The sequence below is a fragment of the Corapipo altera genome, unplaced genomic scaffold, assembly GCF_003945725.1.
Source record: "Corapipo altera isolate COAL_440 unplaced genomic scaffold, ASM394572v1 268, whole genome shotgun sequence".
NCBI classification, from domain to species: domain Eukaryota; kingdom Metazoa; phylum Chordata; class Aves; order Passeriformes; family Pipridae; genus Corapipo; species Corapipo altera.
The window spans coordinates 2371825-2396007 of NW_020884901.1; the positions used below are offsets into that span (position 1 = coordinate 2371825).

General features: G+C 48.1%; 1 protein-coding gene across 2 annotated transcripts; it reads right to left on the reverse strand.

The window, feature by feature from the left end:
• Window positions 1-18530: 18530 nt before the first annotated feature.
• TMEM250 (transmembrane protein 250) lies at window positions 18531-23096 on the reverse strand. Of its 2 annotated transcripts, XM_027650279.1 has the most exons (3): window positions 23032-23096; window positions 21652-21822; window positions 18531-19161 (listed from the first exon to the last, which is right to left on the reverse strand). In XM_027650279.1, the coding sequence occupies exon 3, from the start codon at window positions 19044-19046 to the stop codon at window positions 18627-18629; it is 420 nt and encodes a 139-aa protein (XP_027506080.1). In that variant the 5' UTR covers window positions 19047-19161; window positions 21652-21822; window positions 23032-23096; the 3' UTR covers window positions 18531-18626. The 2 variants fall into 2 exon arrangements, with proteins under 2 accessions (XP_027506080.1, XP_027506082.1); XM_027650281.1 differs by lacking the exons at window positions 21652-21822; window positions 23032-23096 and adding an exon at window positions 20307-20388.
• Between the last annotated feature and the right edge of the window lie 1087 nt (window positions 23097-24183).

The following is a 24183-nucleotide window of genomic DNA, read 5'->3' on the forward strand; positions in this document are numbered from 1 at the left end:
CTTTTATTTTCCATCTAATTTTTATTTTATTTTTATTTAATTTTCTTTTATTATTTATTTATTTTATTCTATTTTATTCTATTTTTCTTTTATTATGTATTTATTTTATTCTATTTTATTCTATTTTTATTTTATTTTCGCTACATTTTATTTCACTTATTTTTAATTTATTTTACTTTTTTTTATTTTGTTATCACTTTATATTTTATCATCTATTTATTTATTCACTTTATTCTTTTACTGTATTTTATTGTTGCTTTATATTTTATTTCATTTTATTATTTCACATTTTATTTTCTTTTTTCTTTCTGTTTTTTTCATTTTTCATTCCATTTTGTCATTTCCTTTTTATTTCATTTTCATTTCTTGTTTCTAATTTATTTTTCCCTTATTTTTTCACTTCGTTTTCTATTTTTTCCCTTCATTTTATATTTTTTTTTCATTTAATCTTATTCCTTTTGGTTTTATTCACTCTTATTCCTTTATTTTGTTACTTTATTCATCATATCATTTTTTTTCTTTGATTTTATCAGTCTTGGTGCATTTACTGAACTTTGCACTATGGGCATCCCCGAGTCCCACCGGCTGCATCCACTGGGATTCTGCATCCCAAGGGAGCACTCCCAGCTCCAGAACCTTCCTCCATCCCACCACTCAAGGGAAGCACCAAGGGAGGCCCGGGGGGGCCCAGAGCTCCCACCCCTGGGAAAACCCACTGGAGTTTTGGTCTTTGATGGTCTCACAGCCCAGATTTTTTGTCACAGGGAGACATCCCTGGAAAACTGGGACCTGTGGACCCACAGCTCCCAATATCCCGGGCTGCCCCTTCTTCCATACCCTTCTCCAGCGGAAAAAGCCTTTTAAAGCATCACAGACAAAAAGCAGAGTTATCTGAGGTGGGGCTGCTCCAGCCTTGCAGGCACATTTCCATTCCAGATCTCTCGTCCTCTAGCCTAAAAAAAATAAAAAGACATTTTGCTTTGTTGCTTCTCTAAGCCCAAAATATGAAAATCAGCACATTTGCATGATGAAAGTGTGCAGTGCTGGCCCGACTCTGCTAAACACATTTCAAAGGAGTAACAAAGCCCCTCTTTACGACCCCTCTGTTTGCTGCCTGCTTTGCATGCGAGATCGAGTCAGAACTTCTCGGAATCTGGAAGTTTCTTTCCTCTCGCTCTCCCGAACATTTATCATTTCGAGGCTGCCTTAAAATCCGCAGTGAAATATCCCCATATTTTAAAAATCAACATCGGGTGCCTAGAACTGCTCAAGGCTGAGGAATTTCATTAGCACTTGACACTTTAAAAAAACGGTGTCGGGTCAGGACAAACACATTTTCTTTTCTGCTTGAGATAAAATTAGAATCGGGAGTTTTTTGGGGTTTTTTGTTTGTTTTGTTTTTTTTTAGAAATGATGCATGAGAAACATGTCCCAAAACTGCATTGTGAGACAGAGCAGTTGTATTCCCTTCAAATGTGACGTTCCCAGCCGCCCTCCTTTGGTTTTCATTGAAGCATCTCAACATCAGTTCATCAGGAACTGTAATAGGAAGAGAGGGAATGGATTTAAGCTGAAAGGGGGTAGATTTAGAATAGGTACTAGGAAAAAATTGTTCCCTGTGAGGGTGGGGAGGGCCTGGGAGGTTGCCCAGAGAAGCTGTGGCTCCCCCATCCCTGGAAGTGTCCAAGGCCAGGCTGGACGGGATTTGGAGCAACCTGGCCTAGTGGAAGGTGTCCCTGCCCATGGCAGGGGGTGGCACTGGATGGTCTTTAAGGTCCCTTCCACCCCAAACCAGTCTGGGATTCCATGACTCTGCACCTGCATGGACACCCACTCCCCATTCCATGGAGAAGAGAATTGGGTGATGGTGGCCCTGTTGGCCACCTGCCAGCAGAGCAGAGCTGCTGAGTTTCATTCCAGCTCAAACATGTGGAATATATGAAATACCTCCTGCAAGAGCTCTCCCTGGCACAGCAGATGCCCCAGGGTGTGCCCAAAACACCCCATCCACCTCCTGGGTCTGCTCCTTGGGGCAAAGACCCCTGTGGGATGACCAGCACCATCCCCCTGCCCCTCCTTGAGCACCACAGCCCACACCAGGTCATCCCCATGTCAGAGAGGACGTGGGGACACGACTCAGGTCATTTGTGTCGCCCCAAGATGCTTCAGCTCAGCTCAGGGACGTGGGTTTTGGAAGCCCCCAGCACCTCTCCAAGGGTCACAGGAAATCCTGTGATCCACATCCATGGGGAGCTGCATGGAAAACTCCTGTTCTTCCTCCAAACAGGAAAGAAAATCTGAGCTCTGGGACTGGCCCGGGGCCTCCCCAGCTCGGAGAGAAGAGCAGAGAGCCTGTTAATGCTCCAGCCCGGGGAGCATCTTCCCTCCCTTCAGCCATGGACATTTTAAAAACGCTCTGTGATGGAGAAAGAAACATTTCTTAAGTACCATTTGATGTCTCAGAATGGCTCCGGGGTGAGAGAAAACATGTTTATTTACTACTATGCTGATTTTAATGCGAAAGATTGGTTCAGTGAGTAGAGGAAACAAAACAGGCAACATTTTCCATAATGTCTGCAAAGTGTTCTTGGGCTGTGGAAATATTTTCTTTCTTTCTCTCTCTCTCTCTTCTCTGCATTTTTTTTTTTCAATCTAGCATTTCAAATTGAAGAATGGCTTGAGGGCTGAAGAAATCACTTGATAAAATACCCAACATTTACATTCTTGCAGGAGGAAAGCTAACTTTTTTTTTTTTTTTCCATCTGAACAGTGGTTTAGTGAAGCAGAAGAAACAATCCTGCAGCATCCCACGTCCCTTTAACCCTTTCTGGCTGCAGCTCTTCAGCTAAACTTTAGCTCTTCGTTGCAAAGCTTTAGAGATTTTGTTCCTTCTCCAAATTCTGGGCTCTGAGGACACTGAAGGTGGTTGAAATACACTTTGTACCTTGCTTTCCAGGTGTATTTCTGGATGCCTGTGCCTGGCTGGGGACCAGCCCATGGCAGGGCATCGCTGCACCAATCTCTGATTTATTTTGTGCAGGGATGTGACTTTCCAGCAAACTTGGTGATGAAAAAAGCCCTTCAAGGTCTTTCCAAGGTCTTTTTCAAGGCTGAAGGGAGGTGTAACATCTGCCTTTCTCTTTGGGAAGTGGAGATAAAGAGGTTTGGTGACAACCTGTGGCCATCCCAGGATTTCATCTGCTCTGCCTCTGCTCCTTGCCCATGTTGTGGTATCTTCCTTCCACTTCCTACTCCAGGATTACCCTCTGCTCCCACCATGGAGCCTCCCTGGCGTGTGTTTCACTGGGAAAGCCTCAACCCTGCCACAGGAAATCTCTCCTGGGTCAGGGGGGGTCTCATTCCAGCCCAGCAATGTTTCCAGGTCAGCCTCCACGGCTCCCTCGGGAGGCCTGGGGCTCAGAACTGGCATTTTGATGGGTCTGAGCTCCCTGAGCCCACCATGATCCCAGGATGTCACTGCCATGCAGCCCCCTGGTAACCTCAGGGACGATGAGCTGAATATCCAGTGCAGCCTCCGGCACCCACCACACGGGAGGAGGGATGGGGTAAAACACCACATTTTGGGACAAGCCCTTGAAATCTTTGCTCAGCCAAAGCTGCAGGAGCCAGGGAGATGATTTCCTACCTGAGAAAGCCTTTTGTTTGTTGTCTTTGCTGGCTGTTCAGCTCAGTCATTTTTTCCCCTCCTCTCCAGCTTCAAACAAGGTCTGATGGCTCCAGTTATCCCAACTTTCTGCTCTGGCTCCCATGATGTCAACCAGGAAAAGGGAAGCACAGGCTCTGCCACCTCACTGCTCTGGGCAGGGCTTTCCCACATCAGCATCCCCAGGAACATGATGAAGTCACTCGTGGGATAAAACACTGTTCAGAGGGAGCCCATGGGATGGATTCGGATGTTCACGGAATCACAGAATGGTTTGGGTTGGAAGGGACCTTAAAGACCATCTTGTTGCACTCTCTCTGCCATGGGAGAACACATTCCACTAGACCAGGTTGCTCCAAGGCCCATCCAACCTGGTCTGGAACACTTCCAGGGATGGGGACGAGTCAGAGTTGTTAATTTTTTTGAAGGAGGTAAATAAAGTTCTGAGTTCTTTACATGAAGCACCTACACAAGGCTCGAGCATCTCCCCGAGCCAGGCAGCTGATCTGGTGCAGATGTTGATTATTTTGACTCCAACCAGGCTTATTTGATTTGCACTAAAATGATTGGGAATAAGTTAAAACAAACAGAAATGAGAGTGTCTCCAAGGCGGCCTCGTGGTCCCGACTAAACTGGCACAAGGCTGTGTGTAAAAAGGCTTTACTTGTTAGTAAATAGAGAAATCCTTCAGATCCTGCTGGGAGAATTGCTCCAGAAGCTCAAGGCACCGCTTGTTTCCAGCTGGCTCCCACGAGGTGAGAGTGGGACAACAACAAAAATCATGTGTCGTTGGCCTGTTTCAGCGATTATTTATCATGTAATGGTGTGGTGACTGTGCAAGAGGGAGCAGAGAAGCCCCAGCCCTGGGAGGCATTTTCTGGCTGCGTTAATTCATGGCAGGTACTCACAGGTTAATTCATGGCAGGTACTCACAGCCCTGGCTCAGCTGAGGCTGCCAGGCTGGGATGCTGGGAGGCTCCTGACCTCCCTGGACACAGGCTGCAGACTGTTTTCCCAGGAGCAGCATTAAAATAAATGTCCATAAAGAAATCCGCTTTCATCTTAAAGACTCGATGTGCTGGTGGACAGAACCTCGTCTGGTAAATGATCTTGATATTTAATTGCCTCTAACGCTCAGAAATGGTGTTCAACTGGAGCTGGTGCAATTCACAGGACATCACGAGCCTTCCCCTGGCTGCCTGCTCTTTCTCTGAGCTCTCTCCATGATTTCTGCTCCCCAGATGCACCATCTGACACTTGGCTGTGGGAGCAGACATCCCTTTAGTGCAGGATCCACTGTGCCAGGCTGCCTGGGTGACTGCAGTGATTCTCTAAAGGACTCCCTCCTGCTGCATCACGTTGCATTGGAGTCAAGCTTTGCTTTAAAGAGCTTTGAAATGTCCCTTTTGGATTTGGCAGAGCAGGAAAAGCTGGGCCCTGTGCACCCCTGTGGCATGGAGGGGTGTCTGCAGCCACCCTGGAGGATTTGGGGACCCCGAGCAAAGCCCTGTAATGTATCTCAACCCCAAACTCCCTACAGACTCTCTCAGGCCTCTCACACAGTGTGGCTCATCTCTTTGATAGAACCATCACTTTTTCAAAGTCTTTCTTGGCTAACAATTTGAACTGATTTAAAGTTGACCACTCAGTTGACCACGGAGCAAATAAATGGTGTCAGGCTCTCCCTGCAGATTCTCTTCCATCCCTCAACATTTGGGAATGTAGGTGCACAGAAACACAAGCAAGATGCCTTAAATCAAGCAGCTCAGGTCGCCCTTGGAGGGCAAATAACTCTGGCCAGGTGAAAAGGGGAGGAGGTGGCTGCGTGTCTGCTCTGCAGGAGACGACGACGCCCTCAAAGGGAGCATGAAACCGCCTGAGACAGAGCCAGGCATTGAATTTCTCCCAGCTAAGCATGTAAATGAGACTGGCATAATCGGCCTGTGTTTCCCCTTCCTTTCTGTAGAGGAATATTTTGGGTTGAAGTGTCTGTGATGTGACTGATGCAGCAAGTCAGCGCTGTCAGAGCCGTGATTCACGAGTCGGTGCTGCAGTGCTGGAGGTGGGAGTGGGTAACCTTGGCTCCTGCTCCTCCTCCCCCACCAGGATCCTGTGTCACTGGCAGAAGCTGCTGGGAAGGGGCTCTTTCACCCCTGGAAATAGGCTCATACTGGCACTGAGGGTTCTCCCTGCTCGTGGTGGCACCTGGACAGCTAAACCAGCAGACCTGGGCTCCTGCCTTGGTCAGTGAGGATGGACCAGGCAGGGGATGGAGCCTCCCACAGCTCTGGGCTTGGCCCAGATGTCTCCTGAAATATTGCTGCTGGACATGAGACAGTCTGGGTTTTCATTGTAGGGGATCGAGTGACTCTTGCTGCTGAAGTGAAGCCAAAACTCTTAATATTTCCCACACAACCAGAGTGTGATCTTATCAAGGGATGGAGCCCGTGCATTGGCACAGCTCCTGTGCTATTGTTGGGAAAGTCTTGATTTGATGAAATTTAGAGTAATAATGATCCCTCCTGAAGCGAATTGTTACTCTTTATTCTGAATTTGCCCTGATAGCTGCACCACTGGAGCAGAGAGGACAACCCAAGAAAAGCCATCACTCAGGACAACACTCCAAGTGAGGGGAAAGAGCTTTACCAGCCAAAGATCTATTGGAAAGAAGACTTCAGGCAATTAATTTTCCAGGTTTCCCACAGCTGTTTTGAGAGCTTTTGTTTCCCTTTGTTACAAGGTAAATTCCTAACCCACTCCTTATTCTGATCCACGGCAGTGAGGTGACATCCCCCCGGCCCCCAGCCCCATCCATCCCCTGGGGATGTCTCACACCTGATCCAAGGTGCTCCCACTCCCGCCCAGGCTGGGCTGGGCTCCCAGAGCCAGGCAGGAGGAGGAACTGGAGCACCAGTGAACACACACAAAAGCCTGAGAAAAAAACCTGCTGTGATTTACCCCCATGGAGTTCAATAAACATTAGATCTGATGGCATTCATCGTTTTTTCATAGCAAGCTCGATTACTGCTTCAGTTATTGCTCAAATGACATCATTCCTGGCACAGGAATTGATTGATTTTTTAATGAATATTCATATGGCATTTCAGCCAGGAGTAGGCATTAATATTCTAAGAAAGAAGAATGAAACGTACATCCTAATTTAATGAATGATTGTAAATATGTATCTGATGGATAATGTGACGATGAGCATTTGAAAAGACATCCATAGTCACCTCAGGGGCTCTTCTTGGGAACAAAGGGGCAACCAGGATGCAGGTGGGGCAAAGAGGGTGAGGGAAGGACTGGGACACCCCGTCAGGGCATCTCTGCCCAGACGTCAGCACAGATCTCCTGTCACTTGGGTTGGGATTCTATGCACAGCCCTTAAATGCCCTGAGATAAATCTCTTAATTATTGCTATTAAATTGGTAACACTTACTGACCCCAGGTGACACTGGGGCAGTGACGTGGTAAGCATTGGAAAACACTGCTGGGAGTGAGATGCGAAGCTGGACAAAGAGACAGGAGAGAGTACCTATCCCTTCCATGCCCACTGGGTGCTGGGCACCCATCCTGCCCCCACCAGCCACTGCCATCCCACCCTGGAGGTCCAGGGGGCTGGTTCCAGGCAGGCAGGTGGAGCATTGGCTCTATCCCCCCTGGAGCTCTGTCATGTTCCATTCCCTTCGTCATATTCCGGACTGTGGTCCCCGAGTGCACATACATTTGTCAGACATCCTTAAGATGTCTCCCTGTTCCGAGCACTGATCCTTTGTGAAGGCAACAGTTGTAGTGCTTAAACAGCAACAAAAGGCTCGGTTCTCCCCCCTCTGCCAGTCCCAGCTCTGCAAAATGCTAAAACCTGGGCTTAGTGTGCTGCTTCTTAGAGCCTCTTAAACGGGAGTTTAATTTAAATGTGTGTTCAGTCCCGTGGGGAGAGCACACACCTGAAGCATCCTCTGGCAGCAGGGATAAATCAGGGCATCGCCATTAAAGTCACCGAGGTGACAGGCTTGAAAGGCTATTTATACCCAGCAGTGTTCTATTGTGCAAGGGAGAGAACAGGCCCTTCTGCTGACAAAGCACAAACTGCCTCAGCTCCACGTGAATCACAAAAAGCAATCCCTGGAATTCACTGCAACCTTGTGGAGCTGCAGCCAGGACCACACCGACACCTCCCTCGCGTGGACACCGAGGAGGGGGGACCCCGGTGGGAGCTGAACTGCTTTTTCTCCTCCTCTCCAATCAAACTGGCCATTCCTCTGGCAGGGAAAAGGGATTAACCTTTGGAGGGCAGCTCCTGAAAGTCTGCCCTCAGAGAGCAGCCAGGGCTGGAGTTTGCACATCCCGATGCGTGGGACCAAGTTTGCCGATAAAAATATATCCAGAGTTATGCCTGGTATGGAACAAGCAGGCAGTCGCTGCCGAAGGCTTCACAACATCCTGCTTTTGGCTCACCTCCAAAATACCAAAACAAAACAAAATTCAGTTGGCATCTCTGCAGATTGAAGCAAGTTTGCTTTTCTGCAGCAACTGCTGAACAAACGTTTCGATACTTGTGCCACCGCCCCCGCCGCTGCTTTCTCCCCCGAATCATGTGCTGGAAGGATGGAAAAGATGTTCAAGGTCATGGGCGGGCTGTGGGCAGTCACAGAACCACAGAACCACAGAACCACTGAATCACAGAGCCACAGAGTCACAGAATCACAGAGCCACAGAGTCACAGAATCACAGAATCACAGAGACACAGTGCCACAGAGTCACAGAAACACAGAACAACAGAATCACAGAGCCACAGAATCACAGAGTTACAGAGTCACCGAATCACAGAGTTACAGAGTCACAGAATCACAGAGTTACAGAATCACAGAATCACAGAGTCACAGAACCACAGTCACAGAATTACAGTCACAGAATCACAGTCACAGAGTCACAGAATCATAGAACCACAGAGTCACAGAATCACAGAATCTTTAGGGTTGGAAAAGACCTCCAAGATCATCAGTTCCAACTTGTGCCCCATCCCCACCTTGTCAACTAGACCAGAGCACTGAGTGCCACATCCAGTCATTTCTTGAACGCCTCCTGGGATGAGGACTCCACCACCTCCCTGGTCAGCCCTTTCCAATGATTAACCACCTTTCCTGTGATGAAGTTCTCCCTAAACAAACCTGGCCATTGCCCATCTCTGTCCTTGGTGTCACCACCGCGGAGCTCAAGCCGTGGGCGACAAGTGCCTTGGCCCAGCAGGACCCTGTGGAGGTGGTTTCTCCAAATCACTCACTTCTTATCACACTGGGGGCCTTTGCACCCCCCCCCCCCCCCCCCAGGGAGGTTCAGCTCTCACACCTGGGCTGAATTCAACCCCTTGTGCTTGCCCTCGACATGGGAAAAGCAAGCTCATCCTCCTCCTGATGGTCCCACCCATGTGCTGTTCCTCGTGCCAGCCAGGAAGTGCAGCAGCAACCTGGGAGCTACAGCAGAGCCAGCCTGGGAAAAATCCCACAGCAGGGGCCTAAAATGAGGGAATTCAGGGTTTGTGAATTCATATTTCTTGTGTGACACGGGACACAAATGATGTACATCTTCTGTACATGCACGCTTTGCAACTTGACCTCACGGGCTTCGCTTTCAACTCGTTTATTTATTTCCCCAAGAAAAGGCAGGTTTGTCTGAGAAGGGACAAGGTGAAACCCTGACCTTGCTGAAAGCACTGAGAGTTTGCCAGTGACTCCAGCAGAATCAGACATTTACAAAGATCTATAATCAGGGTTTCAGGTCTTGGTTCTTGCTTCAGTTCTTTGGTGCTTGATGCTTTAAAGGAAGGGACCAAAAGTCCTGCAGCCCCCTCTGTGCATGCCCACCATGCCCGGCAGCACCAGTCCCCTCCTGCCCTCTCTGGAAGCAGCTACAGCCCTTGAAGCATGAAATTTGCTTGTCCTTATTGTAGCACTTTGCTACCATGTTGTTCCTGATCATAAAAGTGATCCTGTGTTTTCCCCACATCGAGCCCAAAGTCATTCACGACACTGAGCACGGGCACGATTCAAACAACCCTTGTGGAAATCACCCCCTGCTCCTGCAAAGAGCCCTGAGTGCTCTCACCTGGCTTGGTGCAGGCAGAGGGTAGAAATACATTTGTTTTGGTGATTTTTGGCCTGCAAAGCCCCCACAACAGCCCCTCCCCCTAAGCTCTGCAACAGCTCCTTTGCAACCCAGGCTCCCCCTGTACCCAGAGGAGCTCTTTGTACAGTGTCTTAATCAGTGTATAAAATGCTTTCAGTGAAATGCTGCCTTCTTCTGTTTATTTGTCACAACTGATGCTCTGCTGAACAGTAAATAGGAAATCTGTTGGCAAATCAGCACTCCCAGCTCAGTTTGTTGGGAAAGGCTGGAGAGCAGGACAACTGTGAGCAAGTCCCCGTCGTGCCTCAGTCCTTGAGGCTCAGCAAGTTGCCCAAATCCTGAAGGCACATAAATCTCTCCTAAGCAACCTGGCAAAGCCAAGACATGGTTATGTAATTCTTAGCACTTCTCATGTTGCTAAAAGGGCTGATTAAACAAATGTATGTGCACAAGAACTCCCCGTTAGCTTTGCTTGGAAAACTCCACTCTGAAAATTCCGGCCCTTTTAGCCTCGTGTGCTGCCCCCACCCCTTTCTCCCTCATCCCATCCTGCTGTTGCACAACGCTGGTTTCATGTTTGCCACCAGACAGTTTGCAGTCAGCCTCACATGGAAAAGAGGGAAGTAACAGTGCCCACACTGCACAGAACTGTAAGAGAACGGGTTTCCAAGAAACTATTAAGCAGTGCTCATTTGGAGTTTAAATGAAAGAAAAAGAAAAAAAAAAAAAAAAAAGGAAAATCTTGGAAGGATTTTTCTTGGCTCAGAGCTCCTTATGAAATACAGATCTGAAGGGAAACGTGGCCAGGCAGCATCAGTGATGCAGCACAGGGAGGTTGAAGGCAGGGATGTGCTGTCTGGGGCTCTGACAGATCCAAGTCCTCCCCAGTGCCAGCCACCTGCCAGGCCCTTTCCTGGATGTTGTCCCTTTCCAGAGGTGCTGCAGGAGAGAGCAGTGACCCCTCCCTGGACATTGTCCCCTTCCAGAGGTGCTGCAGGAAGGAGTAGTGACCTGCAGGCCCCGGGCACAACCTGGTATCCCAACACACTCCCACCTGGCAGCGATGGGATGGGGCTGGCAGGGGTGTGGGCACAAGATCCCTTCTCCTGAGCCTGCCTGGCCCCACTGTTGGCTCTCCCATCGCCTGCCCCAGCCTGAGTGCCTCCCTGTTCCATCACTCCACTGCTCCCTGAGCCCCTTCCATGGTCTGGGGTTGGTTTTTGGCCCCAAATCCCAGGGTCAGGGGTAGCCAGGGGAGCAGGATCCGGGTGCTGCGTGGGTCCCTATGTCCAGGGATGCTGGCAGGGGCCCAGCAGGATGTGTGAAACGGCTCCTTTGTGCAGCAACACAGCAGCAATTGTTCCCTGGGAGGTTTGCATGGACGAGGCCACTGTCCCCCGACAGCTTCAGACACCCTTGATGTCAGAATAAATGAACAGGCAGCATTAAAGGAACCGTATCAGGCTCTTAAAATATACATCTCTGTGATTTATTTTTTAAACCATTGCTCATTTTTAGAGGCAGGGAGATGAGACTCCTCTGAAAAAAAAGAAAGGAAAGAAAAAAAGCTCTTTGCCCATCTAAATTCTCCCCATTACCGAGCAAATGGTTTGCAACAACAAATTTATTCCTCAGCGTCTCCTGTGCTCTTTTTTGTTTGAAAAAGCCACAAACAGATTGTGATTTTCTCTAACAGATTCACCATCTGGGAAATTTTTCATGCAGCTCTTTTCCTCACTGGGAGCAAGTTACTCAGAGGGGAATTCCCAGCAGAAAGCAGACTCTGAAGGGATGGGTCGCTCATTTAATTAGCATGCATAATCTGGATGTCCTTACTCAGGCAAAACTCTCACCAGGGCCAACGGGAGATTTTTTTTATTTTTTTTTTTCCTCAAGAACCAGCTAAGGACTTTGGTATTTGTCTCTCTCAGTGTCCCATACAGCACTTTCCTTGCAGGGAAAAGTTGGCTTTTGGATGCATTAGAGAGCCTGATTTACTACGGCCTTGTGCCTGCGAGGTCAGGATGTGGCCCCCGCAGGCTCCGTCCCAAGGCCAGGCGCTGGCAGAGCAGGAACAGCTCCCTTTCACACACTTACCCAGCCTGGGGAACATCCCACGGCTTTGGAGCACAGTCTGCACAGCCAGGGCAGTGTGGGGAGGAGGTCAGCGGGGGAAGAGGCTCTGCAGAACCCAGCCCGGAGCAGTGCCCTGTTTACACAGCCCCTGTGCAAGCACGGGGAGGTTTTTCCCCTCCAGTAGGTGAATTCATTGCTTGGGAAGACACAGGAGGTGCAGGGATGCTCCTTTTATCTGTGTCACCTTAAAGCTGCTCCTCTGGCAAAGCAGCCTGGAGGCCCAGCAGGCACAGCCCGGCTCGGAGCAGCCCCCACCAGCCCAGCCCAGCCCTGCTCTCACCTCAGCACAGCTCTGAGAGCTGCACAGGCAGATCTTAACACCAAACAATTTTCACTGGCTCGTTACTGGACAAAACTCCGCTTTGAACTGACGTTTTCTGGGCACAACAAGCGCTTTGAAGCAGGAAGACAAAATTAGTGCAGAGAGTTGGCAGGTGAAGAAATGACAGGGTGGTTTGGTTTTTTTGTTGGTTTTTATTTTTTTTTTCCTTTCCCCCAGCAGCAGAGCTGTCCAGGAGCTATGGAAACCTTGTTTGGCTAAATAAAAATCCCAGAAAGATAACAAGGCTTCATATTTTCCAGCGACGTGTTCGCTGGAACAGCGTGTTATCTGGGCGTGCTGGAGGCTCCAGAAGAGCCAAAGCTGTTCCTGAAAGTAAACGTGCCGTGCTCTTTTCCACAACTGGTAGCAAAGGCTGTCTCCTGCCTCCCCAGGAGGGAGAGAAATAAAAGCAGTGACTCGGGAGAACCCTGGGAAGAAGTGCAGGGAGTTTTCAGGCTGGTAAGGGGCTGGCCTCTTCTCCAATCTGCTCCCAGTGTCTTCTGAGACTCACAGCTATAAATTGGGTCAAAACTTGGCCCCAAAGCTCCTTCTAGGAACTGGGCAAACAAGTTCTTCCCCAGGAGATGGCAAAGGCTCAAGAGATACATTTAAAAATAACATTAATAATAGACGATTCACATTTATATACATTTATATATATTCTTGAGCCTTTTGTTGCCCTCAAGATGCTCCACAGCACTTGAATAACTTCCCACCTGCTGCTGTGCTGATACCACCAGCCACGTTTTTGAGCATTGCTCATGGTTTCCCACGTTCTGCTGAAAGGGAGAATACATCCAGCCTTGCCCAAATCATTCTCTCTCTCCCTTGGAAACCTCCTTCCCCTTTCTTTCAAGTCCTCCACTGCAACTCTTCAGCTGTTAGACTGGGATAACAGAAAGGAGCATTTCCTACACACATGGGAATGTGGGCTGCTCTATCCACACAAATATTTCTCCAGCTTGGACACCAATAATCCTCTCCATGCTGGTTCTCTGCAGCCTGTGCTCCACTGGTTCCAACCTCACCAGTTACTGGAGAACAAGTCCTGTCCAGCACCTATTTAGGGTTTTATGCTGCTGCACATCACTGCAGGACCTTCCACACAAGAATAGCAGGAATGACAAAGTCCATCAGAGTAGGAATATTCCTCTATTCCCACAGGAATCATCACACCTGTGTCCTTAAACAATACAGCTCTGCACTGCCAGCTCAGCTCCAGCAAGGAAAGGAGTAAGGAATTGATGTGCCCCTCGATGGGAAGTGAGAGCTCCTTCCCATCTCCCCTTCCCTGCACTCACCCTGACTATTCCACAGAACCACAGAATCATTAACATTGGAAAAGACCTCCAAGATCAAGTCCAACCCTCAACCCAAACTGCACCCCTGCCCCACCACCCCATCACCAGGAGGAGGATCCAGGACATCCCCACGTCGGAGCGACGCCACCACCAGAAGACGAAACTCTTCCTTTTTCTCCCCAAGCATCAACATGTTAAAAACCCCAAGTTTAATGTAGGTGGCATGTTTCATGCAGGGTTTTCCAGGCATCCAAAACACCAGCTGGTGCCATGTTCTGAGGAGATAACGAGGTGAAACTCCAACACTTCAGTCTCGTTCCTACATTTACAGGCACCACAACGGGCCAAGGCGGCTCCGCCACCGCACGGATCAGCCCCGGGCCTGAGCCGGAATTCCTCTGTCCCCCAAACACCTGGAAAGATCTGGAGTGAGCAGGACTCACGGGGGACATTCTCTGAACGGGCTGGAACAGCTCTAGGATGGACACACTCTCCCAAATCAATATTTTCCTAATTAGTCTTGAGGCCATTTTTAACTCACTAAGTAGAACAACGACATTTAAAGCCCAAACACGGAAAGAAAGGGAAAAATCCAACCAACCCAACCATCTGCTCTCGCTGTTCTGGGTGGAATCAGCATGAAGGAACAGTGGAATGAAAATTTCTATATTACCTTAGAGTTAAAACCATCTATATAGTAAAAGAGAAGACATGACACATTTTGGAGCCTGGTCCATCCCTCCCAGCACCGATGAATTTGGAAAGAGTGAAAAATCCAAAGGAACATGAACTTCCCCAACAAGGCAGAGTTTGCAAGAACCTGCTCAACATGAAATATTTCTGGCAAATATCATTATAAGCCACTTGTTTGATTCTGGAAAAGCAGGAAGTTCAGCTTCCCCTTACTTATAGTTTTGTGCCCCCCCCCTTAATAAAAATTGCCAGTTTTTTCAATTAAACCAAATGTGGGGGGAAAACACCAGGTTATTCTTTGCATAAACTTAATGCAGTGTTTAGTCTGACTCTTTCTCCTCCCTCAGCTGTGGCTTGACTCCCTTTGAGCTTGTAAGAAAGTTTTAGAATCTCAGTTCCTTGAGAAAAAAATACCTCGGAAAAATAATTCTAAAGACTTTAAAACAATAAAATCAAACCCAACAAATTTACATTCTGAACCATTACCAAGACCCTACTTATTCTGCAACCTCCTAGGGATGTTGGCAGGTTGAATCAGCTCCAGCTGGAAAATGCTTTGAAAAGTGCCAAGTATTGCTCCACTCAGGTAGAGCTAAAATTTCTGAATTTTTACATCATAAACCAAATAATTCGAAAATTAATTCCTCTTCCTTGCCAGCAGGACTTCACAGGGACCTCACTTCCCCCCTGTGCTGGTGAGATCACACCACCTGGGTGTTTCAAGGTGTCCAAGTGCTGGTGAGGACCAAAAATGAGAGTTTTTTGGAACTTCAAAGTGCCTCGGAGGCCTCCTCAATTACTTGATTTTGGGGTTGTCTAACAGGTGTGCCACGGCAGACCTGAGTTTCAGGGCATTCTGAGTGTAGGTACTTGGCCACCTTTGCAAAAGATTGAGGAATCACTTCCCACTGTTTCCTGAAGCAGCTCAGCCCCAAGGTCTCTCCTGGGGAACCTCTGGGCATTTGGCAAAGGTTCTTTGCTGTGCTTTGGTGAGGACATGTCCTTTCCCTGCCCTCATTTTCCCAGCAGCAAAGGTGGGTTTATTGAAGGAAGATGTAAAAGTGAGGCTTAACCAAGTGCAACAGCAAGGTTCAGTGTCCTCCTCCCTGCACAGAGGAAGTGATTAATGATCCAAAGCCCCCAAGGCAAGATTTTAGTCCTCTGTGATACAGTTTATGCCCAATATCAGTCACTTACCAAAACCTGCAGTTGGCAAGGGGTCCCTCAGCCTCGAGGACTCACCATGAGAGGTGTCCCAGCTCTGGGGGAGATCCCCTCCATGCAGGCAGCTCCAAAAAGGCTCCCTCAGGCCCTCACATTTATGGAATTAAGCCTCTGGCTGGCAGTCAAATTACCAGTGATGAAAAAGGTACATATGAGACTCCTTGTACCCACTTGAACCTCCTTTGTTCCCTGACCAAATTAGTGCTGGAAGAACCACCTGCTATTCATGTGTTAATCACATGATCTGGTTTTACAAGCTCACACACATCAAAGCTCAGTGTCACCCTGTTCCTGTGGGGGTTTTCAAAGAACAGGTTGAAACTAGAGAAGTTCATGACCTGGGAACAGCCCAGAGCTTCACTTCCTTGGGAGCCTGGACCAAACCTCCACAGGTTTGGCCCAGCAGTTGAGTGTGTCCCTCACAGAGCAGGAGGCAGGCAGGAGAGGGGGGCACAGCAGAGCCAAGCACCACAAATCACCCTTTTACTCAAGGAGTGCTGAGGTTCAGCCACTCCCAGGTGAAACAAGGACTGGGCTGGGAGTTACTGGGCCTGCAAACCAAAGTATGTCACCAAAAGACTGGAAAACTCACAAGCTGAAATGTGAAGCACCCCTCCCTGTGTGCAAACTGGCCTGTTCTCAACCACACTCACAGCTCAGCCCAAGATAATAAAAGAACAGTCGTGGACTTCCAGTCCTGCTTATTCCACTGTGATTGGCCCCAAAGATTCTGTGGAGGGAGGGAAAAATGGTCTTTATCGCTTTCACCGACTTGTTTTTAAACAGTTCTTTAAAGAACTGCAGGGGAAAGAGCAATATTCCGTCATCAGGAAAAACAAACAAACAAAAGCAGAATAAAAATAAACTTTAGGCCAGTTTTCTGGGCTCCATAAATGGAGACACTTGACTGACTGCACAGGGAGGTCTTAGATAAAGACCAGTAAAGCTGAGCTTAACATTCAACTCCCTTCTTGAGCTGTGGGTAAAGCTCTGCAGTGACCCCCCCTCTCACTGATCTGTGTCATTCCAGGGAACAATTATTGCCATTTCAGACCAGGCTCAGCTCTCCATCCCTCTAGGTAAGACAGTCTCACCTCACTGTACTCCCTGAGACAGAAGAATCTCTGTGAGAAAACTGGAACTAATCAATTCAGGGGAAAGTAGAACCAAATGCCAAGATCTAAACACTGAGGATCATTGCAATGGGTTCCCCTTAATCACTGCAAAATGAGAACAATATTTGCCGTGACTGGGAATTTCAGGAGCACATGATACCAAGCTCTGCTCCCATCCCTTCCATGGATTTGTGCTGTTAGGGAAAGACTCAATTACTCAGCACTAACTGCCTGAAAAGGACAAAGCCACTCAAAGCTATATAATCACCTCAAAGTGGACACAACAGTATAAAACAGGAGAAAAAAAAAACCTCTACAGGAATAAATAAGTATATGGAATTTGGCCCCGTATTCTTAGCAGAAAATAGGCAAAATGCAAACTATGTACAGGACAAGTCAAGAAAGATAAATATTACATGACTGAGACATTAAGGAACTTAAGGAATTTTTAGGAACATTTTTAGGAAAAGGGTGAAGATGGATTAAGGGCTGCAAAGTTATCTGGCTTCTGTGCTCCAGATAAATCACTGCCTTTTTCCTGTCCACAGGAACAGCAGCAAAATAGGCTCCTATGGACTGAAAGAAACTTATATTAAAAAAAAAAGCAACACCTAAAATAAACTTATATTAAAGAAACATAATCTTTGCACTGTGTAAAGAGTAAAACAACTATTCAACTGTTGCACTTTGATAATCCAAATGGCACCTCACAAAGACACAAATTCTAGAGACTATTAGAAAAATAATTTAAAAAAAAAGACTAAAAGAAACATTAAAGAAACTTACATTCTTTGCACTGCACTGTGCAAAGAGTAAAACAACTGTTCAAGTGTCCCACTTTGATAACCCAAAAGGTACCTTAAAAAGATAAAAATTCTAGAGACCATAACACTGATCCAATTGTTGCACTTTGATAATCCAAAAGGTACCTCAAAAAGATACAAATTCTAGAGACTAAAACCTGTTCAAGTGAGACTAAACCCTGTTCAAGTGTTGCACTTGGATAATCCAAATGGCACCTTGACTCTCAGAAATATAAAAAATCCTAGAGACTAAAACACCTATTCAATTGCTGCACTTTGGTAATCCAAATGTCACTTATAAAAATAAAAGCTCTAGAGACTAAAACACCTCACAAAGACACAAATTACAGAGACTAAAACCTGTTCAAGTGTTGCACTTGGATGATCCAAATGGCACCTTGACCCTCAGAAATCTAAAAATCCTAGAGACTAAAACACCTACTCAATTGTTGCACTTTGATAACCCAAAAGGCACCTCACAAAGGTAAAAATTGTAGAGACTAAAACACCTCACAAAGATAAAAATTCTAGAGACTAAAACCTGTTCAAGTGAGACAAAAACCTGTTCAAGTGTTGCACTTGGATAATCCAAAAGGCACCTCAAAAAGATAAAATTCTAGAGACTAAAACCTTTTCATGTGAGGCTAAAACCTGTTCAAGTGTTGCACTTGGATGATCCAAATGGCACCTTGAGTCTCAGAAATCTAAAAATCCTAGAGACTAAAACACCTATTCAATTGCTGCACTTTGGTAATCCAAATGTCACTTAAAAATATAAAAGCTCTAGAGACTAAAACACCTCACAAAGATACAAATTCTAGAGACTAAAACCTGTTCAAGTGTTGCACTTGGATGATCCAAATGGTACCTTGAGCCTCAGAAATCTAAAAATCCTAGAGACTAAAACACCTACTCAATTGTTGCACTTTGATAACCCAAAAGGCACCTCACAAAGGTAAAAACTGTAGAGACTAAAACCTGTTCAAGTGTTGCACCTGGATGATCCAAATGGCACCTCAAAAATATAAAAATTCTAGAGACTAAAACACCTGTTCAAGTGTTGCACTTGGATAACCCAAAAGGCACCTCACAAAGATACAAATTCTAGAGAGCAGCACGTTAAGTCATCGATTAAAAACGAGCGCCGACAAATTAATTAATTAATATTAAAAAGAGGGTTATCGACACGTCTGGGGGCGCAAGAAAAGCCACCTGCTGAGCCCACATGCGCTTGGTTTTTATTTACATATCCACAAAAACCATGAAACACCAGCCCAGCCCCCCCACGAGCAGCATGGTGACGTGGATGCCGTAGATGAGCAGTTCATTCAGGAGGCTGAAGTCGACGCGCCTCCGGCCCAGCAGGAGGAGGATGATGGAGAGTTTGTACTGGAAGCGCAGGAAGATGCGGATGCCGAGGTACTGGAGGCAGAAGAGGACCGAGAGTGCCACCCAGAGGATGGAGGTGAAGAGGCTGCAGCTGAAGTACAGCAGGAAGCGGATGAAGCCGTACATCCAGCGGGATTTGAGATAGATGTCGAAGTTGTTGTACTTGGTGCGCACCAGGTGGGTGGTGCGCACGGGGCCGCAGGCCGAGTGCAGGCAGGTCGTGTGGGGGCCGTGGAAGGAGCGGACCCGCCGGGGGATGGGGATCACAGGCATCGGGCACCTCCCCCGGCAGCCAGGCCCCACATATCACACGGGATCCCTCAGCGCGGGACGCGTCCGCCGGCCCGGCAAGGAGAGCTCCTGGCTGGATTTCCAGGGAGGGACAGACCTGCGGGGAGGGGGGGTTAGATACTGCACGCTGAAAAAGCTGATAAATCAGGCACATTCTGTATTAAATTATGCACATTCTGTATTAAATTATGCACATTCTGCATTAAATTATGCACATTCTGTATTAAATCAGGCACGTTCATCATTAGCATGGATACGTTTTTTCCTTTAAGGTTTTCGTGTTGAAGATTTCAATATACTAACACTGAACAGGTAAGAAAGAACTAATGCAGGATTATTTCAGGCCAAAGTAATCTGTGCTTCTAATGTGACAAGAACCTTGTATTTTTACTTGACTTGCTGAGAATTTCTTCGTTTCAAAGGCAGAGTAGGAAAATACAGTTAACAGCCCCAGCTGGAGAGGCCACACAGCAGACTCTACACTTAAAACTGCTTTACAAACCTCAACTTCTTGCCTTAAAACAATTTTGTTTTGCTTCTTCACTTATAGTTTAAAACAAATGCTTTGCTTCTTTACTTATAGTTTAAAACAACTTTGTTTTGCTTCTTCACTTATAGTTTAAAACAAATGCTTTGCTTCTTTACTTACAGTTTAAAATAACTTTGTTTTGCTTCTTCACTTACAGTTTAAAGCAACTTTGTTTTGCTTCTTCACTTATAGTTTAAAATAACTTTGTTTTGCTTCTTCACTTACAGTTTAAAGCAACTTTGTTTTGCTTCTTCACTTACAGTTTAAAACAACTTTGTTTTGCTTCTTATAGTTTAAAACAACTTTGGTTTTGCTTCTTTACTTCTTGTTTCCCAGAAACACACACAGGAAAACATTGGACCACCCTCTGAGGCACAAGGTGGGACCCTTGGGGTGTCCTGTACAGGGTTAAGGGTTGGACTTGATGGTCTTTGTGGGTCCCTTCCAACTCAGCATATTCCAACTCTGCTTCCAAGTCAGATTCCAGCCTGTTATAAACTTTACCCAGGACAAAGCTTTGGTCTGAAATTCTCCTGCCTAATTCACAGATCCTTCTTAATCAAACAGCCACCCTGCAACAGTCCAGCCCTGTGAGCAGGGAGATTAATGTGAGAGTAGTAATATTGAAGTGTGTATTTGTATTTAAATCATATTTCCTTTAAAAGCCCAAAAAAAAAAAAAAAAAAAAAAGAAAAAAGGAGTTCTCCAAATACTTTTGCAAGAGAATTCCAGATCTCTGCTCCTTTCCAAACTTGGCAAAGCTTCACCAAATAAACAAACTGAAAATAATGGTGGGCCCTGGAAGAACAATGAGGCAATCATGTTTTTCACACCCCACAGGATGTCCCTCCCCCTGCTCAGGCCAGCCCTGTGCTCTCCCTGTCACTGCAAGGCCAGGCAGCCTTTCAAAGGCATCCCCCAGTTTATTCCTCCCCTTGGGACCTGCAGAGATAAGTGAGATGTCTTGATCCTCTGGAGTGTTTAGGATTTATAATCTTAACATCCTTCCACACACCCATTGTTGTTGTGTGAGTGATGAGCAGGAGCCTCTCAGCTGCTCTCTGCTTCACCCCAGGCTCCCAAATGTGCCAAATTCCGGGAATTATGAAGTGACAATGCACTCATCAGATAATGCTGGGAAACAACAGGCACTTCCCCAGCTCCTCACACACCCAGATCTTTCCTTTGTTGAACCAAAACCCTAACTGCTTTTAAAAGTAAAACTAATTTAAAAGTTACTGCCAGAGTTTTTTAGTTTCATTACTACCAGAACTAATCACAGAGTCAATGACAGAGCTGCAGGAAATTGTGCTTTCATATCAAAAACCTTCTCTGACACAATGTCCATCACTGGGGAAGGCTCTGTGCTGCTTCCTGCCTCACATTCCATGGAAATGGAAATTGCAGTTCTGATCTGTCCTGCTCGGCCCCAGGTCCTAATTCCTTTCCGCTGTTAAAGAAATTTGAGGCAATCTCTTGGCTCTACATGGATCAGGGGCTAATAAAAAGGAGTAGAGGTTAATTGAGGATTTAAGGAATTTAGGAAACTTAAATTTAGGGCTCTTCTCCACTACCAAAGACACCCTCATAATTTCAGGTGCCCCTTGCCATATTTCCTGCCTGCAGGAAGGAAACACCAGGCAGCTCAGAAATGTGGATTTTGCAAGACAAGGAAATTGCTCAGACACTGAACCAACACAGCTCCAAAAATCTCAGCTCTGGGCCTGGAGCACATGGCCCAACACACAGCCCATGTGATGCTGCTCAGTGTTTGCTTTCAGGGATAATTTCAGGGCTAAATTAGCAAGACAGGTCAAAAATCACACACTCCGGGAACAGAGCACTCAGTTTTTAACAATGCAGCCTCTCCTTTGCAACTTCTTTCACCAGGACACAAAGTTTTCCCAGCAAACTCTGACACAGCCACAGGCAGCATTTTGTTCCCATTTCCTGTGCCCAGCCTTTGGGAGGTTTGTGGGATAAACTCAAATATCAACACTGTAACAGCCAAAAGCAGAGGGATATTGTGAAAATAGAATGAATTTCATGAGTTATTACATTGTAAGAGTGCTGCCATCCACTCAGCAGGTCTGGACTCCACTGCTGTGCCAGGACACCACGGAATTCTTGTAATAAAACAGTGAAGTTTTCCTGTGACACCTTCTAGGAAGAGCGACAGACACTGCAAAGGTGCTTCATAGACTCACAACACTCTACACAGCAGCTGATCTGAAAGACAAAATCAAAGAGTTAAGCTTCAATTTGCTCATTATAAAGCTCAGAATTACAAGGTTCCTCCTCAAGTGTGAATTTTTAATCCCATAAAGGCTCTAGAAAGAATCCCACACTCAATGAAATAAGGATTCCAGCTGACTGATTCATGCTGGAAAGAATCAGTGGGTTGGAATTCACTGCCAGGACAGAGAAACTCAAAAAGAACTGTGCTGGACATCTTCTCCTGTCACAGACTGTTCATCCACAGAACACACAGAGCCAACACCTCCCAGATTGAACATGGAACAGCAGATCCTCCCCTGGGAGGGTGGGGAGGCCCTGGCACAGGTTGCCCAGAGAAGCTGTGGCTGCTCCATCCCTGGAAGTGTCCAAGGCCAGGTTGGACGGGGCTTGGAGCAACCTGGGATAGGGGAAGGTGTCCCTGCCCAGCTAGGGGGTGGGACTGGATGGTTTTTAAGGTCCCTTTCAACACAAAACATTCCATGATCCCCCAATCTGTGTCTTGGCACACAATGCCCACAAACAGAGCTGGACACCCATCCCATAATTTTGGGGGCCTTTCTGTCTTAAAACACATCACTGAGGCTGGAAAGCCAACTCGGCCTCTTGTGGGCTCCATCCCACAGCTCCAGGAATTCCACCTCAAGGCGCCTCCTTGTCCTCCACCCCACACTTGGAGTGGCCTCATCAGGGCGTTAAAAGCCTGGATAACCGCTCGCCTGGGGGAGTTCTCACTCCCTGTCCTTTGGAAAGGGAGCGTGAGGTGGGAAAGGCGCAGGAACACAGCGCGAATTCTTCTGCGTCCTCCGCACATTGCAGGCGGGACCAGCCGAGACATTTCGGGAGGCGGGACCCGCACAGGGGCCGAGGGGATCCCGGAGGAGCCCCCCGGGGTGAAGGGCAATGACACCCAAAAAGGGAGCGCCCGGGGGAGCGGAACCAGCTCCTCCTGCATCCCAGCGATCCCGAGGGAACCGCGGCCGCTCGAGAGGGAACGGCGCGACCGGGACCCGCCGGGAGCAGCGCGGGCACCGCGACCCACCCCGGGGAGGGCCCGGGCAGGGCCTCGCGGGCTGTGCCCGCCCGCCGCCAGCCCCGGGCCCGCCGCCCGCTCTGAGCGGCCCCGGGGCCGTCCCCTCGCTCCCCGGTGTCCCCGCCGTGCCCCCCCGTTCCCCGGTGTCCCCGCCGTGCCCCCGCACTCACCGCGGTGCCCATGGCCGCGCCGGGCCCGGGCGGAGCAAGGCCCGGGCCGCGGGCCGCGCGCTCTGCGCATGTGCGGGGGCGGCCCCGAGGCCTCCGGTTCCGGCGGCGGCGCGCGGGGAGCGGCGGTGGCGGCGCGCGGGGATTGCGTCATCGAGCCGCGACCCCACCCCCTGAGGCCGGAAGCGGAGGGGACGCGTTGCCACGGCAACGGGGGGGGTACAGGGATGGCCGGGCCTGGGCCCAGCCCGGGGCACAACGGCGAGCGCAGCGGGGCGGAGGGACACGGGGGAAACGTGTGCGGTGTAACCGAGGGGCAGCGGAGGGTTGTCCTGAGAAATCACGGAATGGTTTGGGTTGGGTTGGAAAGGAGCATTAAGACCATTCAGTCCCACCCCCTGCCATGGGCAGGGACACCTCCCACTAGCCCAGGTTGCTACAACCTGGCCTTGGGCACTTCCTGGGATGGGGCAGCCACAGCTTCTCTGAGCAACCTGTGCCAGGGTTTCCCCACCCTCACAGGGAACAATTTCTTCCTAATACCTAATCTAAATCTCCCCTCTTTCAATGTGACACCATTCCCCCTTGTCCTGTCACTAAAAGCCCATGTAAATAGTCCCTCTCAATCTTTCTTGTAGCTTCTTGAGGCACTGGAAGGCCACAATTAGGTCACCCCGAAGCTTCTTGAGTCCCAGTCCCAACTCTCCCATCCTGCTGGCTCTGCAATTCCCTGACAGGAGGGGGGAGCTGGGGGGGGCAGGCTCTGCTCCCAGGGGACAAGGGACAGGATGAGAGGAAATGGCCTCAAGTTGTGCCAGGGGAGGGTCAAGTTGGACATCAGGAGGAATTTCTTCCTGGAAAGTGTGATCAGACACTGGGAGGGCTGCCCAGGGAGACTGGGGAGTCCCCATCCCTGGAGGAGTTTAAGGAAAGGCTGGACCTGGCACTCAGAGTTGTGGTCTGGTTGACAAGGTGGTGATGGGTCAAATCACAAATGCAGGAGACCCAGATGTCCTGGGAGGTTACAAAGATCTCCAAAAGTTCCTGAAAAACAAACAGGTGGACAAAAATTCAAAACAATGTATAGAGAAGGGACAAAAAAACCCAACCAAAAAACAACCAAAAACCCCAACAAACCACATCCCCCCTGCTGTT

Excerpts from the sequence above, each read along its gene's own strand:
- TMEM250 (XM_027650279.1), bottom strand. The coding sequence starts at position 19,046 with ATGCCTGTGATCCCCATCCCCCGGCGGGTCCGCTCCTTCCACGGCCCC.